The sequence below is a fragment of the Ambystoma mexicanum genome, chromosome 2q, assembly GCF_040938575.1.
Source record: "Ambystoma mexicanum isolate Mex_15411 chromosome 2q, UKY_AmexF1_1, whole genome shotgun sequence".
NCBI lineage: Eukaryota > Metazoa > Chordata > Amphibia > Caudata > Ambystomatidae > Ambystoma > Ambystoma mexicanum.
In genome coordinates, this window is record NC_090924.1 from 997,518,579 (window position 1) to 997,537,737 (window position 19,159).

At 41.9% G+C, this 19,159-nt stretch overlaps 1 protein-coding gene across 1 annotated transcript in view; it reads left to right on the forward strand.

Annotated features, from left to right (window-relative positions):
- TGM4 (transglutaminase 4) overlaps nucleotides 1-18,625 on the forward strand; it is a 191,050-nt gene extending 172,425 nt beyond the window's left edge. The window contains exons 13-14 of the mRNA XM_069648311.1: nucleotides 11,492-11,628; nucleotides 16,683-18,625. Of these exons, the coding sequence (XP_069504412.1) occupies nucleotides 11,492-11,628; nucleotides 16,683-16,824 (279 nt within the window). The 3' untranslated portion in view covers nucleotides 16,825-18,625. The remainder of the gene's footprint in view (nucleotides 1-11,491; nucleotides 11,629-16,682) is intronic.
- The last annotated feature ends 534 nt before the right edge of the window (nucleotides 18,626-19,159 follow it).

Below are 19,159 nucleotides of genomic sequence, written 5' to 3' on the forward strand. Positions count from 1 at the left end.
TGATTAGTTTCAATTTCTTTGAAAAACATCTATGATGAGTTTGTTATCTTAGATGTCTGTGAGATGAAGCAACGTTTTTTAGCATCTAATACTTCTATTTTGTAATGCTCACAATAAGCTTTTTGTTCCAGGGTTTGTGCCAATGTTGGGTGTTTTTACGATTTACTTTCTGAACCCCTAAAAATATCTGAGCTCCACCAACAGAGAGAACATTACTGCCAGCGTTTGTATATCATTTGTGTTGGATGCTTCGCCACACATCTTTTAGAAATGTACTTTATTCTTGATCCACCATACTTAAAAAGCTAATTATTTTATTTATTTGATTGGAATGGTATGGTCCAGAAGATTAGTCCTAGAAACTGGCAAAAATTATTAATGCCAAACATGTAATCAATAGAGCTATCCAAAGTTATGTTTGCTATATTAACCACAGAATCTTGCAATAATTAGAAAGGCCATTCTTTAGGAAGGACTAACATTCTTTTAATCCTGTAAGCCCACGAGTATCGCTTACTCCGTCTCATGTAGATTTTCCTTTCTCTTCCTGCGCTATCAATTGCTCCAGCTGTTTGGAAAGGACCTGGATTCAGGCAACTTTGCCTTCAAGTGACCATGCCTTTTTTTCCTACCTATTCCACCCTCATCAAGAATACCTTTATATCCACTCACATATTTCTGACCTCGAAGTGTGTTGCTTGTATCCTTACACTTACTGACATAACCATTCTCTTCATGTCGGCCTATTGAAAAAAGCATTTCTCTTTATATGATGACGCTTTACATGATAAAGATGGGTCACTTTTCTTTCTTTGGATATGTTGAGTGGGCACCACTATTCAGTTTGTTGCTTCTTAAATAAGATAATTCGAATTTTCATCAATTTCCATAGAATTGTTAGAGGGGTGCAACCCACTGTGTTATGCCCGATGCCGGGCATGCAAAATAACAATAACAAATAAGTGACCTCGGCTGATTAGCCATCAGTGTGGGCTGCACAACCTTATAACCACTCTTTTGGTTGCGTACGTTTGATTCAGTACATGACGTTTAAGGTAAACTTCTCACAGTCCTTTGTGCAAATTGATGGATGTACCAAAAATAAACGTGCTCAAAATATTTTGTGAATTTAATCAAATAGAATGATTGTAGATAGATAGCTGCTAATGCACTTCATCAGGCCGTCTTTACATAATCTGATCCATACAATGCTGTCATACATCTGTATATAACCAGCAGTATTCGCAAAAGTGAGCAAATAAGACCCATATTTTCCAACATACCATCACATGGCCACCGTATAGTCGCATCCAAGATACAGTGAGGTTTAAACCATATCAGTGTAACATATTTACCCCAGAAGCAAAGTACAAAATTAAAAAAGAAAAAAAGAGGTTCAAATATTCATAGCATTTCAATCATAGGGCATGTCCATTTAGTCATGAAAAGAAATAAATATTCAAGATTTTTTGCAAACACAAATTAGGCCATACATACAAAAAAAAAAAAAAATCAACATAGAGAAAAAATGATAAAAAATATCATATGTTAATGTGTATCATAAGTTACTGTATATTGTAGGTATTTCCCTTTATTATATTTTGATAATTCTGTTGCAAAGCCGCCCCTCAACTCCATCTCGTAAGGATTGGCCCCATTCAGATGGCTTGAAAGTGAACCACGGCTGAGGTGAGCATTGTTGACACTGCTGTGGAAAGCTAAAATGTATATATTAGTCCAAACACAGAAATATCAAAAGGCAATATCATGGGTTATTGCCTAGAGGATTATGCTTGGGGTTCTTTAAAAAAATTCATCTGGACTTTAAAGTTCCATTGGACCCAACAAAATGTCAGCTTGTGAAAACATCAATAGAAACGGATAGGACCCGATTCCCCAAAAATGTGTTATCTTAAGATAGCACAGATGTGCTTCTTTTGCTGCCAGAATTTTAGAAATGAGCAGCTCAAAGTATTGGCAAAGGTAGCCTGTGCCTTCCGGGGCATGTGTGCCGGCCTGTTACACACATTACACACATTAATGGTGGCATTGTGCCCACAAATCGGCTGCAGGCAGCTCCCAAGTGATGTCTGGGGTGACATTTCGCAGTGATGGCCGCCTTCAGAGTTCAGCACTAGGAAAGGCAAAACATCAAAACGGTCATTCTTTTCCCATTTACATTCATATCCCACAAACAAGGAAGTCCACTTTCCAAAAAAGAAATGAACAAACTGTCATACATGAGCGTTTTGTGGACATCCTGCCGCGCCTGTTCTAAAGGGTGCAGTGTGGATTCTCAACTTTCTTTCGCATTTTGAAAGTGTAGCACGTCTGTGAATTCCAGATGTACTTTCACACGTAATAATTGCCCCCTTGCCCCTTGGATTTTTGAACACGGAGGAGGAGGGCACCTGAACTTACAGATCAGTGTTGCACATATTTGTATTCTCTTACTGAAAAGGGCACAGCTTTTTTCTGGGCCAAGTTAAGAGGATGCGCCAGCCCATCCCCGTAATTTGCACCAGAAACACTCATGAGAAAGTGGCCCATAATTTTCAAACTTAAGCTTGAAGCACAGACTGAGAAACTGGGACACAAGGCCAGGAGCAGATCTGTATTGTAATTTTGCCAGAGGAGGTACAACTGTCGCCAAGAACATTACTGCACTGTACACACTTGCATATATCTCGAAAAAGGGTTCCATGTTCATTCGTGGACAGTGTTTTTGTGATGGATTTTTTGCTGAACCTTTTTTTTTTTTACAAAAAAACTGACATTTCTTGTGGGGGCGTGGCAGTTCCCCCCAACTGCCATCTTCCATATTAATGTTACACTATTCAACGACCCCCCACCCTTTACATACAATCCCCCTATATGTTTCTATGGGGTTTCTCTAAAAAATAAATCCTCAAAAATCCCATCGAAAAAAAACACTGTCTATGAATGAACGTCGTACCCGAAAAAAATATGTTGAAGCCTGTTGTGATTTAGCATAGGATTAGTACAATATAGGGAGTGGTAGGCAAATGTTTTTTAATTGCATGCTGATGGATTCATTTTTATTTTTAATATTTATTAAGCGTACGTTCGCCCGTAGGCATCTAGGCGCTAAAGAACAGGTACATCCTGGTCTGCAGCAGTGTATGGCCACTCAGGCAGGGAAGGAAGGCATTCATTCTTATAGAACATGTCACTTTTTAAAGATGATCCCTGCATACACACAGTACACATGATGTTATGTGCAGTATTTGTGACAGATTTGCATCTGTTGGGGGAAAACTTTTTAAGATTTTCTTTTTTTTTGCATTCTGGCGCTCTACTGCTAAACAGCCTCATGAAATCTTCTGTGCCTTAAAATGAATGTTAATGGTTTCTAGCCAGGTGGGCCAGCTGGCCCATAGGGTGCATAACTGGATCAATGATATCAACATATAGAGATACGAGATACATACGAGGGACTTACCCAGAGTCTTTAGCTCACTATCTTTCACAGAGAAGAAATGACTGATATGTTTGGGATATGTCTTCTCTGTGAAGGATAGTGAGCTAAAGACTCTGGGTAAGGCTCTTGTAACCAGGACTCATGTCTGGCAGAGAGTCTCCCAGGACCCCCCTTGTTATTTGCACATTTCAAGTAACTTTGGGTGTCACCCTAAGTTACTAGGGTAATCCAGACGTGGACCCCTTGCTCACTATTCTTAGAGAGGCACAGCTACACCCTACTGATGAGGTTCAACCAGACCGAAACATGTGTCTGGGGTTGCTGTTGGTACTCTTGTTCAGAGGAGAATTGCCTAGCATTTCGGTGCTGGACTGCCCCAGGGCAGGACAAAGACTGATATGTTTGGGATATGTCTTCTCTGTGAAGGATAGTGAGCTAAAGACTCTGGGTAAGGCTCTTGTAACCAGGACTCATGTCTGGCAGAGAGTCTCCCAGGACCCCCCTTGTTATTTGCACATTTCAAGTAACTTTTGGTGTCACCCTAAGTTACTAGGGTAATCCAGACGTGGACCCCTTGCTCACTATTCTTAGAGAGGCACAGCTACACCCTACTGATGAGGTTCAACCAGACCGAAACATGTGTCTGGGGTTGCTGTTGGTACTCTTGTTCAGAGGAGAATTGCCTCGCATTTCGGTGCTGGACTGCCCCAGGGCAGGACAAAGGCTGATATGTTTGGGATATGTCTTCTCTGTGAAGGATAGTGAGCTAAAGACTCTGGGTAAGGCTCTTGTAACCAGGACTCATGTCTGGCAGAGAGTCTCCCAGGACCCCCCTTGTTATTTGCACATTTCAAGTAACTTTGGGTGTCACCCTAAGTTACTAGGGTAATCCAGACGTGGACCCCTTGCTCACTATTCTTAGAGAGGCACAGCTACACCCTACTGATGAGGTTCAACCAGACCGAAACATGTGTCTGGGGTTGCTGTTGGTACTCTTGTTCAGAGGAGAATTGCCTCGCATTTCGGTGCTGGACTGCCCCAGGGCAGGACAAAGACTGATATGTTTGGGATATGTCTTCTCTGTGAAGGATAGTGAGCTAAAGACTCTGGGTAAGGCTCTTGTAACCAGGACTCATGTCTGGCAGAGAGTCTCCCAGGACCCCCCTTGTTATTTGCACATTTCAAGTAACTTTGGGTGTCACCCTAAGTTACTAGGGTATCCAGACGTGGACCCCTTGCTCACTATTCTTAGAGAGGCACAGCTACACCCTACTGATGAAGTTCAACCAGACCGAAACATGTGTCTGAGGTTGCTGTTGGTACTCTTGTTCAGAGGAGAATTGCCTAGCATTTCAGTGCTGGACTGCCCCAGGGCAGGACAAAGACTGATATGTTTGGGATATGTCTTCTCTGTGAAGGATAGTGAGCTAAAGACTCTGGGTAAGGCTCTTGTAACCAGGACTCATGTCTGGCAGAGAGTCTCCCAGGACCCCCCTTGTTATTTGCACATTTCAAGTAACTTTGGGTGTCATCCTAAATTACTAGGGTAATCCAGACGTGGACCCCTTGCTCACTATTCTTAGAGAGGCACAGCTACACCCTACCGATGAGGTTCAACCAGACCGAAACATGTGTCTGGGGTTGCTGTTGGTACTCTTGTTCAGAGGAGAATTGCCTAGCATTTCGGTGCTGGACTGCCCCAGGGCAGGACAAAGACTGATATGTTTGGGATATGTCTTCTCTGTGAAGGATAGTGAGCTAAAGACTCTGGGTAAGGCTCTTGTAACCAGGACTCATGTCTGGCAGAGAGTCTCCCAGGACCCCCCTTGTTATTTGCATTTTTAAACCCATTTTGTTTTTAAAATAAAGATTTGGTCTCTCTTTTGTTTTGGGAAACTACATCCAGCGGATTAATACACCGAATAGGTGTCCCCAGATAGGGGCATATGCCGTTTTCTGAAAGGAAAAGAAGATCCAACGGTCGAATCCTCCCATCCCCTGCACACTTTTTGGTACTGTATAAAACAGTCAAATTCTTACTATAATTGCTCTCCAAACTCTAGTCCAAATATCTAATCAAAGAAAACATGTCTATTCAGTTTGTATAGAAATAATATATAAAGTTTTAATGGCAAACAATATCAAATATTACAATTTACAAGTCTGATTCCTTTGGCTGACGCATTTCGAGGTATGTACCTCTTCTTCTTGAGCTTAACGGACTGCGAAAAGAATATCGCACAGAAGGACATGTCAGTCTCATGTTCTTTCAGAAATAGTGTACAGTCTATAAAACTGATGAGATTAGAGAGATTGTATTCAGGAGATCGCTATACATGCATTGATCCATTTAATGTGTATAAATCGTTCAATCATGGCACCATTTGGATGTGACCCTACATATTCGTACCTGGCCACTCCATTACAGAGTTATTCAAAATTTAGACCCATCACGATGAGACCCCATATATATTTGTCATAGGCTGTTCCATTGTGGAGTTATTCAAAATTGACACCCTATGGGTTGTCATCATTCTCATATCCCGTGTACACAGGGAATTAAAAACTAAAAGTCAATATTTCTCTGATGCATTACTTCCAAGCCTCTCCTAGATACGCTGGATGGTCCCTTTCCTCTGGGTCGTCTCAATACTCTTGAGTTCCTGATAAGGATCAGAATGCCCCCAATGAGCTTCATGCTCTGTATCTTCAAATAGATTGATAGAGGTAGCCACCACCTAAAGGCAGAGGAAACCTCATAATTAATTGTAAGTGATGAGGAGTCATAACACAATATGCTTAGCCAGCTGTCTTCTCATTATAAATCTATTTTGTACTGTTCAGCAGCTCATGAAATGTCATAACAACAATGACAGAGACAAAAAGTAAAAATAAAGCAACATGTAACCACACTCAACCCTGCAGTAGATATCACTTCAGTAGTGTGTTCCACTAGTGTGTAAAAGAAGTCGGGAGAATAAAGTTCTCCAAACAGTCCCGATTCACAATGTAGGTCTAAACCTCACAGTACTAGTCCTCCAACTACAGACAATACTGCAAAGAATTACAGTAACTCTTATTAGGATCATGTGACCAAATTATTCATTATCTTCAGTTCTCAAAAAAAAGCTGTAAGCAGTATCCTGCAACATACGATAATGTTACTCACCCCCTTCTTCTCGTAACCTCTGATATAATGTGAGGTGTAGTCAAATGGCATCTGTTTCCCTGGTAACCACATGCGCTCTGCTATGCAGTCACCCTGTGTCAGTCCGTGCTGTAAAAGATATCAACATATGTTGTAATAATAAATTGGCCCAGTTATGCTTAGTGGTCTGTGGGATATTTTTACCCATGCCAATGCGCCCCACTACACCCATTTACAAATGGGGAAAGAAATAGCCAAAAATGGATCCATTAACCCCTGTACGTGCACAAATCTGCAAAACTGTACATGGTTCACCATCACAAAAGGCTGCACGCCCCTGCCACACGCAGTCAAAGTTGGGGTAAAAACAGAACTCACTGCAGGAGAATGTCAGTGGGTGCTGTTACATTTAACATGAAGCAAGGCCACAGAATTGGGCTAGAAACTGAAAATAACTTTTAAAATACAGCTTTTGCAACCTTCACAATGCTGTATTGGCGCTAGATCCAGTCATTTTCCAAGTGAACCATTGAAATTAAAAGTGTACTGAAATCACAGATCCTACAGGTGGCTCAGAGAAACTGAGCCTCACTGACTGACAGCAGCTAAGAAATGCATTTCATGAAAAAGGCAACCCAAGCAACATTTATTTCAAGTTCCACAGGAAAGATGCAGCTAAAAGTGGCAACATATAACAATTTCAGCTGTGCAGAGAAAACTACAAACAAAAGGCTGGATACATATCTCCAAACTGAGAAAAAACAAATCCCAGCACTCAAGGACAGAAATAATGGTGCATAAAATGTGTGGGTGCTACAGAGGAAAAACTGATGTAAAAGACTCCGTTTAAACGTGCTTTTTCCCTGAAGAAGTGCAACATTTGCCTGTTTAAAAACATGTTTTTGTGAAGGGCTTAATTCCTTTAATTGACAAAATCCCCCCTTAAAAACTATGTTCCTATTTTAAATTAAAGATTTTAGGTGAATCTTAAAGTAACCCAGTTTGGAGTTAACTGGTTAATTCTGATTGGACAGTGCCCAGCCTGGGAAAGATGACACTACATGTTGACACTCTGCTGCTACCAGGAAGGCTTAAGTGATGGTGGAGGTTCTCGCATATTTAGAACAAAGACCTCATTAGATATTCGTCTTTGGCTCAGCCAAGGACAATGGCAGGCTGAACACTGATCCCTTCTGGGGAAGGGCAATAAACTTCCCTCTGCACCCCACCCTGATCAAAGGGATGTGACAGCTGTTGTCTGTTGAAAGGAGAGAAAAAAATGCTAAAAGAAATCTGTTGTTTAAAATGCCTATTTGTGATTAAGTTTTGAAAACCTTTAACTTTGCAACATGAAGGAGGACAAATCTAAAAATTGGTAGTGATAAATCTAATGTTATGCTATTTCTGTGGAGATGTTAATGAACCCTGTACTACATAAGGAACCAAAGTTACATGAAAAGAATAATTGTAGCAAAACTATTGATGCTGCAAATATAATATGATATACCTGTATTATAGTGGTGATTGCCCCGATATATGCTGAATTAGAAATTGTTAGGCCAAAATGTTATGATTAAAATGGACAGAATTCCACAGAACGACAAAGATAGCTCTTCTAGAGATGGGAGTTAGATGTCAGGATAACCCACAAAATATGGAATATATGTGTCCAATTTTATTAGAGGGCATGATTATAAGAATGTGCATTTTTGGGAAAGTTAAATTGTGGTTCAAATCAATGTGGGAGTTCCCAAATCACATCATGAAGATGACAGCTCTTTTCTGACTTCCAATCAGAATAGGGCAAGTGTTTTGACTACTCACAGCCGTGGGGGTGTGGTTTGAAATTCGGCCCTACTATAAACTTTGTGATGTCACTTGGCATGATAAATATAGGACACACACGGATACCTGACTACATCCCGATTTCTGCGCAGTGCTTTGTTCCTGATTTCTTCATCTTGTTCCTGACTTCTTCATCTTGTCCTGATCCAGACTACTTTGCAAAACCCAGGCCCAGCATTTGCTGAACTCTTTTCAGCTAGTCCCAAATCCTGAACCATACCAAAAGAACTTCAGGAATTTAATTCTGATCCAGTCTTGCTTGCTACCATTAAGGCTTGCCTGCTGAAACTCGCCATCCCGCTAATCTACCGTGTCCAGTGACCAGAAGGGCTAATTAACTCCAAATCCAGTCTGAGATGCCAGTCCAATTGACCAGAACCACCCAGCTGACCATCCTTCCAGAAGTGCCCTGCTACCGGTAGACCCGACCCGTGATGACCAGAACCCTGACGGTCCAATTTGAATTTACAGTGGACTGTAAGTATCAACAGGAATCATAGCAACCCATAGTATAATTGCCTTGTCCTATCCCAATCTTAATCCATCCCATATTTAACTTCAGAATCTCTAATATTGTCAGAACCATTCTTGCACTGATTTTTTTTCTCAATTGTTTCATTAAACTATAAGCCATTAGTGATTCGTATTAGATAAAGTAATTCCCAGAACGGAAAACAGAGTATCACACGTAAAGAGTTACAAGTTGCCGTGCGTAACTGTGGAGATTCACGGGTGGTATTCTCTTTTTCTTAGTCATTAATATAGTTTAAATAAACCAAATCTGTCATTTCCAAAACCGAATTTCTACTTTTCTCTGTTCTATTTTTTTCAAAAACGCCTCTCACTAAAACTTCCATAACTTCTTCAATTTTATAGAGACTTCATTTCAACTCTCAGTTAAACCTAAGATCTGTAGCTACATCCACAACTAATACGTAAAACAGTATATTTGACCTATTTTTATTAGAAATCGCATAGTGACATTTTGCTGCAAATTGGCATTTTGAAAAGGTTTTACACATGTCTTTTTTCCATTCAAGGTGTTTCTTAAATTCCATTCCAATCTAAAGTGTGTACTGTTCAGCATTGCTCCCATAAGAATTCCTATCAATTTAAGGATTTTTGCACATTTTTCATTGTTCACAAAGCCATTTTCAACTGTCAGTTTAAAAAGTGTCAATTTCGAAAGTGCTTTTCTTTCTTGTTTGGGGAGGGAAGATTATATTCAAACTCTATATACTGTTCTTTTATTCCTGTATACCTGCTGATAACTTACATCTGTGTAGAATTAAGAACTTTGCAGGGGGAAACTTTAACTTAAGCGCTATCTTTTCACAAGCCAAAACTGTTCTTTTCCCTGCGTTTTCTATTCTGCACAACTATTCAATTGCGTTACTTATTTTCTCATTTGTATTGTCACCACATTGGTGATTGCTGCCCCATATACATATATCCAAATGGGTGTTGATTTGTATTTTAAATAAATAAATATTTACCTTTACGAACCAGCCTGATTCCTGGTCCACTGTGACCTGGCGGCGGGGGATATTTTGAGAAGGGTGTAATACGAGTGGTATATCACTCAGAATATTGAACCTATCGACATAATAAATAAGTATTTCATCTGTGCATTACATGCTAGGAGAGACCTGGGTGTGTGCTTGATTGAAATCCTTAACAGGTCAGTACTGACATGCCCACAAGGGCATTATATCTGAATCCGACCGTTTCACTCACCTCTACAAGCCGCTGACCGCTGCTGTAAAGTGTGGTGTCGATGGCGTCTGTCACCTCTGTTTGCTCGTGACGCCCACCATTTTGGAATGGTTTAAAAATTCTGGAGCGCTAGTGTGATCCCCACAATGGAATGGAATACTCCACTTAACCGTATCATGACAGATCTTTAATGTCAGTGCTAAACTATTAATTTATTTCTTCCATAGGTTATGTGGTGTTGCTAATATATTGATAACCCACTGAACCCATAATGTTGATAGGTGCCAACAGGTCTAAACAAAGACTACAGAGCCCTCTGCAGCAGGCAGCACTTTCATTCAAGGAGCCCATGGTAAAGCAATGCACCACGTGGCTCCTTGAATGAAAAGGCTGCCTGCTGGGTGTGAGCTGGGGCACACTGGTAACACACCTTTGGTGTTCCAGTCTCTTGTGTTTAAAAGGTGGGGCTGGGCGCATCAAAAGGTATTAATGCAAGTGCGACCCAGCTCTGCTTCTTTTAGCAGCCCCTCCAACCCCTTAGGCGAGGGAGGTTCTCGGTAGGGGGCATGGCCTGAGCACACATGTACTTAGGCCACACTCCCTAACGAGAACGGACATGTAAATTGTAATGCTTGATGTTGCTTGTCATTAAAACATTATATTTATTTTCTATACAAAATGAATGAACATGTTTTCTTTGATTAGATATTTGAACTACAGTGTGGAGAGCATTTACAATAAGAATTTGAATGTTTTTACAGTACCTAAAAATGTGCAGGTGCGGGAGGATTCGACCTTTGGATCTTCTTTTCCTTTCCTTTCTGTATATTGTGGTGGTTCTGTGCCAGGACCACAGTTCTTCCCATGCACCTTAGAAATTCCTAAATTGAGTGGGAAAATCTTGACTACACAGTGTCCGAAAATTGGTGTCCACAAATAATTCCTGGTTCCATAGGCCGTTTTCTATCAGTAGGAGTTCACTTATATCATAACTAGATGATCATAATAAAACCATCCAATGGTGATGTCGCAACTATGGGATTGTAAAGAGATTACCTTTAAGAAAATACAATTGTGGTAGATATAAAAGTCATTTTGAGAGTCATGTTTTTTGCATTGTTAAGGAGACATTGCTGTGTGATTGAAAAGTGTTGAAGGCCACCATTCTGGCAGGAAGAAGTGTCACATGATGTTGTGCTTCAGACTGCGACACACATTTCACACAAAGTGCCATTGATTGTTCAGGTTCAAACGATTTATAATGTTAGGTTTCAGTGACGTAAGTCTCAATTTTTAAATGAGATGTATAACTATTTGTCATGTGCGGTCTTATTTTGCAGATGCCAGAAACAGCAAAGATTAACCAAGATTTTACTTGCACCTTTACCTTCAAAAACAGCCTGTGCATTCCTTTGGATAACTGCAAACTGCACGTGGAAGGGTTGGGGATCTTTAAGATGGCAACCTTTGAGCAAGGGTAAGAAAAAAGCCGTGCCTATGAAATCAGTAGAAATTGTACACAAATGAGGACCACATTCCAGCTGCGGTTCAAGAAGAAAGAAATGATACTCTTATGCTATGCAATATCTGCATGCTGGTGTATGTTGGAAGGACCCTGCAAGTCACTCAAGAGTTTGATTATCAAATAAAGGAATAAGGTTCCTTTATAAGAGCATGAAACTCAGAGATGTGGTGCACTGTCCATTGCACATGTTGCAGAGGCAAAGTTATTCATTAAAGGCGGCCTCATCATGAGTTGGGCTGTATCCCAGCTGTAACACCGCCTGACTGTAATAGCCTTAGCACCCACCGGTCTGGCGGTATTACTGCTGGATCACGAGTTGGGCGTTAATGGTAAATCCCCATTCTGTCCATTGGATCGAATAGGGCCTTTTCTGCGCTAATACTGCAGGCTAATACAGCTGGCGGTAATACTGCCGAAAACAGGGGGCTAAATGGGAGTTTCATCTCCAGAAAAAAATAGGGCTAGTCCTTAAATGCGGCGTAATACTGTTACCGCTGCATTTAAGGGCTACAGCCCAACTCGTGATAAGGCCCAATGTGTGATCACACTTCAGAGAGCTCATGTTTAACATGCCATGTGCGAGAAAGTCTTCGGGCCATGCTTATTCTTGAAATTCTGGGATTTGCAATTTGTGTAAATTTAAAATGGAAAATAAAAAACACTTGGGTGACCTCCTCCCGCCTGGCAAGAAGAAACCTGACAGCTCTGCACCATCATGACCTTTAGACTTTGATCTCTGGCTAACTACGACTCAAGAGGGCTTCCCCTTGCTGGTATGCAGATTAAATGTACCTTTGGTAACGTTGGAAAATATGTTGATGGATTTGGGCTAGCTTGTGCTAAACTGCAGCAGGGCACGAAATACATGTACTGTCATAAATTAGGAAAGTGCCATTCCATTATTTCTGGCTTGGTTCTAGATGCCATAAGTTCGCCAATTTCTACACGTTTTTTTAATGCATTTAGAGCAATTGGGCGTTTGTTTTTAAGAAAAGGGGTTTACTCTGGGTGTTACAAAGCACCTTTTTTGTTAGTAACTCACCTCACCCCCGCCATATCACCTGTTAGGTGAGCAGGTCAGGTATGGGAAAGGGAATGCCATTCACCTTCCATGAAAAAGGCAAGCCAGAAGTTTAATTAGGTGGACCTTCCAGATGCAGGTGCAGTGAAGTCCTGCGTCTCACACTTTCTTTCTGACTCACTTGTCAAGTGAGGCTTGGCTGGTCATGGCTAGAGCCCTCCCCATATTCCAACCAGCCTATTCACCCAAAGCAGACAGGACTGGATTCCCCATGGGTCAGAGATGTAAACAATCAAAGAACTCAAAAGGGAGGCTACGATTTGTCACAGCTCTCAAGGAATTTTCCTAAAAATGAGAGATTGGTAGTGAGGCGATAGTTTGGAAAATATGAGTGATCAAGACTCGATTTCTTCAAAAGTAGTACAACTTGACCACTTTTAAGAGAGTCTGGAAAAACACCCTGAAAAAAAAAATAGAACAGCCACTGAATTGATACTGCTGGAGCTGGAGATTAGGAGATAGCTCTGATGCTTAACTCCAAGCTTGGGGTGGGTCGCTGTCACTCGGGACAATGGACCTTTCACCAAGCAACCTTCTCATCTAAGGTACCCAGGTTAGTTTGCCATCAATAGTGACTCCTAGATACTCGTTAACAGCGTCAAGTGTATTACCCTCCAAGTGATAGTGCTGAAAGATCATTATTTTTGTTTTGTTGGTGTTAATTATTAGTCCATTTGCTTTGGCAAAACCAGCAAGTTTCTCCAGTTGATTCTGGAGGCCCTTAGGGGTGCAGTCGAGCAGAACCAAATCATAAGCATAACCAAGCTACTGTAGGCGGTTCAGGCTCAATCTGGGAGGAGAGATGGAATAATCCTGAAAAGCCAGCGAAAGGTCAGCCAAATATAGGTTACACAATGTGAGCGCAAGAATACATTCTTGATTTAAGCCCACATATGTGGGTATAGAATCAGTGACCTCACCAGCAGCTGATATTCTATCGTTGACCTTTGAATCCCTATGCAAAAGCATCAGCAACCCTGGCCATATGCCCCAAGTTAGTAATTTGTCCTACAGTACTTCAGGTTGGACAATGTCAACCGCAGCATGAAAGTCAATAAAAGCCACATATACTGCTTGGCTTAAGACACACTAAGAATATTCCACAATGGCTACTAAAGCTAAGATCTTTGCTACTGCTCCACATCCCATGCAGCACCCATTTTGATCGATGGGTATGATGTTTTCAGTATATGCCGAATCATTAAATTCATAAAGTAAGACACAGGCAAATATGTTGGAGGGGGTCTCCAACAATCCCAAAAAGTGATCATTCTTGGTATTACAACGCGTGCCCCGCTTGTGCACCGGATTATCATTCTGTTAAACCAGGTGTGTAGAATGTAGCTGCTATGATTTATAGAGATAAACTGAAGGTGTAATAGCCTGGTGCACAAAGCAGGATTAAGTGTGATCAAAGTGTTGTGTAGTCCAGCTGGACCAGGGGCACAGGAGTTCTTAAGTGACTTAATGTTGTCAACGACCTGCTCACCATCACCCCCCCATTATATCCATCTGTCAGTAATGGCAAGTTGCTCCTCAGATATAGTTGGTTGCCCACTGGTCTCTTGGATGTTAGCAATCCAGTTTGATTTGAAAGCTTTACTCAGTATGTGGTTTTAGAATTAACCAGCTTCCAGAAGCCACGGCTATCATTTTGCTTAGCCAGCAGTATGGGCGATCTCCATTGACTGTATATTAGAGACCTAATGTGCTCTCTAAACCATTTACGGTAAGATGTAATTAGCCAAGAGGCCACGCACTACTCCGTACCATCATGGCTGTGATGGCATACGCATCGTAGCTCCCTCCTAAGTGTGCGCCTGGCATCTCTGATAAATGTGTCATAATGTTTCTTTCTAGTAATGCCATGGGCAGTGTTTGTATCTGCTCTGTATGTTCGAGAATCAATAAGCAATAAAGTGATACTGGAGATTGCTTCAACTAACCATTCAAATATGTATTAAAATGACAGCCCAGGCTACTGACATCGCCCTGCAATGAACAATGCAGTCAAATTCAGGTCAACAGCAACATACTGCACAGATTCTAGATCAGAGCACTGGCCACAGCTCAATGATGTTGGGCCGAGTTGGGATAGTAAATTGTTAGCTTTGGTCATGTTATCGAGATTTCATTTAAGTCTGTTCCGACTATTGTGGACGCTAACAATGGTTGCACCATCAAAAATGTGAACAGGCCCAGCAAGGCCAATCCGAATGCACAGGGGAAAGTGTCCACTCTTTTCACAAGGAATGAGAAGCACATCAGTGTCTACCATAAGAAGAGAACGTGTCATGAGACTATAGTCAATGGTACTTGAATTCAAACTTTGCAGGTGAAGTGGAGAATGTGCCTGCAGCAGAAAGCTATATGTATCTCCAGCTCTCTGCTGGAATAAGTCCTCCATGCACCACTTTGCCACCGCTCACAATCCTGTAGCAGTCTGCTGGACCAATTTGCAGTAACGGTCAGGCCAGCCCCCCCACCCCCAACTGTGATAAATGCTGCACACCTGCTTGAGAATGAACGATACGTCTGAGAACTGGGGGACCCCAGTGCCTTTGGAGCTTGCACCCTTCTCTGTAGGACAAAACCCCTGTGCTCCTGCTTCCCAATATAGCATCATGATGTCATTGCACACATTAAATAACTAGGCATTATAAAACCACTTTCATGGTGACGTGTGGGGTATAACATTTTTTTTTAAAAGCATTCATGATGTAGCCCCTGCCGCCAAACACTAGCATGGCTCTTTCACGCTTACGAACACATAAACAAACACACATCTTAAAGGGGCCTCATTACATGGTAGGTGGTGGACCAAGGAGCTAATAGCACCTTGGTCCATGCCGGGTAAATACCGGCACCGCCTTGGTGGATAGGGCAATTACCGCCCTATTCCAAGGTTGGCGGGGCGGTAATTCCCCCTTCCACCATTGCCCTTCCCCATTCCCATTTTTGCCCCATAGGGCATAATGGGAATGGGGAAGGTGCTAATTACGGTACCGCAAATTTGCGGTGCCGTAATTAGCACCAAGGTCCCTTAGCGGGTTGGTTTTTAACACCTGCTAAAAGCAGGCGTTAAAGTACCAACCCGCTAAGGGACCTCGTAGTAAGGCGGTAAGGGTTAACGGTCACCGGTACCTTTACCGGTGACCGTTAACCCTTACCGCCTTCCGTGTAATGAGGCCCCTTTTGTTTCAACTTACCCTTAAGATGACATGCTGCTGCTTCAGTGATCTTCTCTCAGTCCGGAGCTCCCTGGAAAAAGTTGGGTGCCCGGGGAGGCTCCAGCTTGGTTACCTAGCAACCAGCGGATGGCAGTATGAGCTGCCTGAGTGCTGCAGGATGATTGTAGCATGCAGCTCACACCTGCGTGACTTTGCTACCAGGCTCAATGGGGGTCACTGCCTGTGTGTGGCCCAACTGGCACACTCATGCTTGATTACAGGGACGCTTCTGGCGCAAATGATTTGTTACCCCAGATGCAGGGAATGTGAAGGCTGCCCACATCAGGTGTCAGATTATGGTTGAGCCTACGGCAATAGGGTCATGAGCAGGTCCCACAGAGCAGGGTGCATCCTCCCTTGGCCTAGAGTAACCCGGTTCTCAGAAGATTCGTGCATTCTCAAGCAGTTACACAGTATTTATCACATTTTAGGAGGCTGTCGTTTCAGAGAGAGGGAAGGGCAGTCACATTTGATCCTCTGCACAACGTGTTAACTGCCCCTGGGGGGCGGTGGGGTTAGAATCAGGAAGTAACTGCCCCATCCATCAACAATAAATTAATAACGTGTTCAGACATGATTGATATAATGACTGGAGTTCCCAGTGCAATCTGAGATCAAAAAGCCTTTCTGTGCAAAATAAATGTTTTAAAACCCTCCCGATTGCTTACAACCTTTTACTGTTTTTATTTCAATAGGGACGTATGTCCAGGTGGAATTTTCAGATCGAAAATTATTTGCAATCCTACAAAAACGGGAACGAAGAAAATTGTAGCCAAGATCAACTCTACCCAGGTGAAAGGAATCACAGCGGAAAGGATGATCGACATCACAGCATAGGAAGGATGTCAACATGAGATGGACTGTAGGAAAGAGCAACAGCAGAGGGCGCTCAAGTGCATGGCGATAGATTGCATTGCGCTCCTGCTTTGCTAAAGTCAACACTTCAGGTAGATTAATTGCTCTCTGGCTTGAATAGAAGCACACACAGAACTGTCTCCGCTCAGAGAGAAGGCAAATATGTAAAACTGTCCCCTACCCCTAAACAAGGGAAAACATTGTATTCTGTAAGTGAGGGAAATATGTTAGTGTAAGCATTTAATTTAAGGGGAAACATGTTCAGGGGGACCACCAAAGGGGGTGCAAATGTCACTATCTGATAAGCCTATGTTCCCGCCACCTTTGCTGCATAATGCACTATTGTCCCTACTATGCATTATTTTACACGGGGCAATAGCAGTATTAACTGCTTCTGTACCATAAACATTCCCATCCCCCAAACAGCAAGTCAGGAAAACCGGCTGTGCAGATTTTCAGAAACAATGACTGAGGTAGTTCCGAAAAATCCCTGAAGGTTAAATGGCAGTAAAGGCCTCGTCCTTTGGAGACCCTCAGATGACAACATCTGGTAACGGTAATTACTGAGTGTGGTAATCTGAGGCAAATATCCACGGGGCCGATAAGGAACCCATTCATTTTATTGTAGGTATTTCAGATGTTTTGGACCATAATATACCAAAATGTTCACATGTTTGCAATATCCCATAAGAGGTTTTAGGCTAAAAGGTGTTCATCTATTGAGGAGAGGAATTCTCCCCCTAAATGACACTAAGGCCCTTTTTCACTCAAGGAAATAATGACACGATATCAATGCATCACTGGTTCACGATGAGGCAGTGCGGGCCCATTAAAGCTACAGCCAGTTGAAGAAAGTAAGAGATTTGACCTTGAGCGTGGATCTGTTCAATGGAAAGCTCCGCCCCCCGAGCACCCATATTGAAATGAGGAATTTAGGACAGGCCAGCCATCCATTGGCAAACCATTTGCATCTGGAGGGAAGTAAGCCTATGTTTTAGGAGGTTGGGAATATGATTCAAATTTTTCATGAAAAGTGGGTTGCATGCTAAGTAGTTGTATAATAATAGGGTGTCATGAAAGAATAACAGAAATGGACTGTTCAGTCCATACTCTGAAAAGAGCGGGCACGAGACACTTGTAAGTGTTATTTACATGTATTACTATTAATAGCATGTTCTGTTGGGATAGGCCTGTAACAATGTAATGGCTTATGTCCATGAAGCCCACCCTGCCCCCAAAATCTCCAACCAGATGCTTTGAGAAAATAGAAATATGCACTTCACCGATTTGTTGATGACATCCTCTCGACCAAGTGCCAAGATTTGTCCATGGATCCACTGCTAGTTGCAGGTGTTTTGGACTCAAACACATTTCCTTTTCCCACTTTTTGAGAGTAATGCACACATTCAGGGGCTTGCAGGATCAGGGAGACCCGCTGCTTCTGTGTAAGGCCCACAACTGCTCTCCGTCCTGCTGCGTCTATGAAATGGAGGCCATTTGGAATGTGACGCTTCGTTGCATTGGTTTATTATGAAGATGCTACTCCATTCAAATAGGAAAAGTAGTCTGGTGGAGCTTTAAGATTGCACCAATGTATCTTCAGGTCTTCTTTGCTGCTTTGCGCATTTTGGGATCAATGTAATCGCAAAAAAGGCAGCTTTGCCTCTAATCAACTACTTTACTCAGCACTCATTTATTTGATCGCTACAGATTGTCTTTTGTCTTATCTGACCTTTCTGTGCCTACTGTTTATTCAAAATGTAATAAATGTTTACAAGAAGAACGGAATTATACAGTCAATTATTTCTTCTATAGGCTCAATTCACGTTATTGTTCTAGTAAATGGGGCAGGTATTTATAGACATACCTTGTTTTTTAAATATTTGTAGTTGAGCACAATAATGCTGAACATTGGAGTAAAGGCCAGTGGTTGGCATAATTGAACTTTGCATAAAACAAAGTGTAATTAAAAGCTCTGATAATAACATGTGCAAGAGGTTATTTTTTATTTTTCAACCTTAATTCAGCGCCGCCATTGCAGGAGCAAATGGAACTTGTTTTTGTTGAAATCCTTCATTATTAAAAGGCTTGTTTTGTCTTTTCAAGTGGGCACCCATGTTTAGTTTTGGTTAAAGTAGGGCTTGCATTACCTTGGTGACCAAAATAATGCACTTTGTGGATTTGTTTAAGGATATAGCACATAGACTGGCAGCATAGACGTATTTACAACAAGGCGGGCTAGGCCTAGGGCGCCAGATTGCCAGAAGAGCAGCATTTTTGTGCACTTTATTTTCAATTTACTGGTTGTCATTTTCAT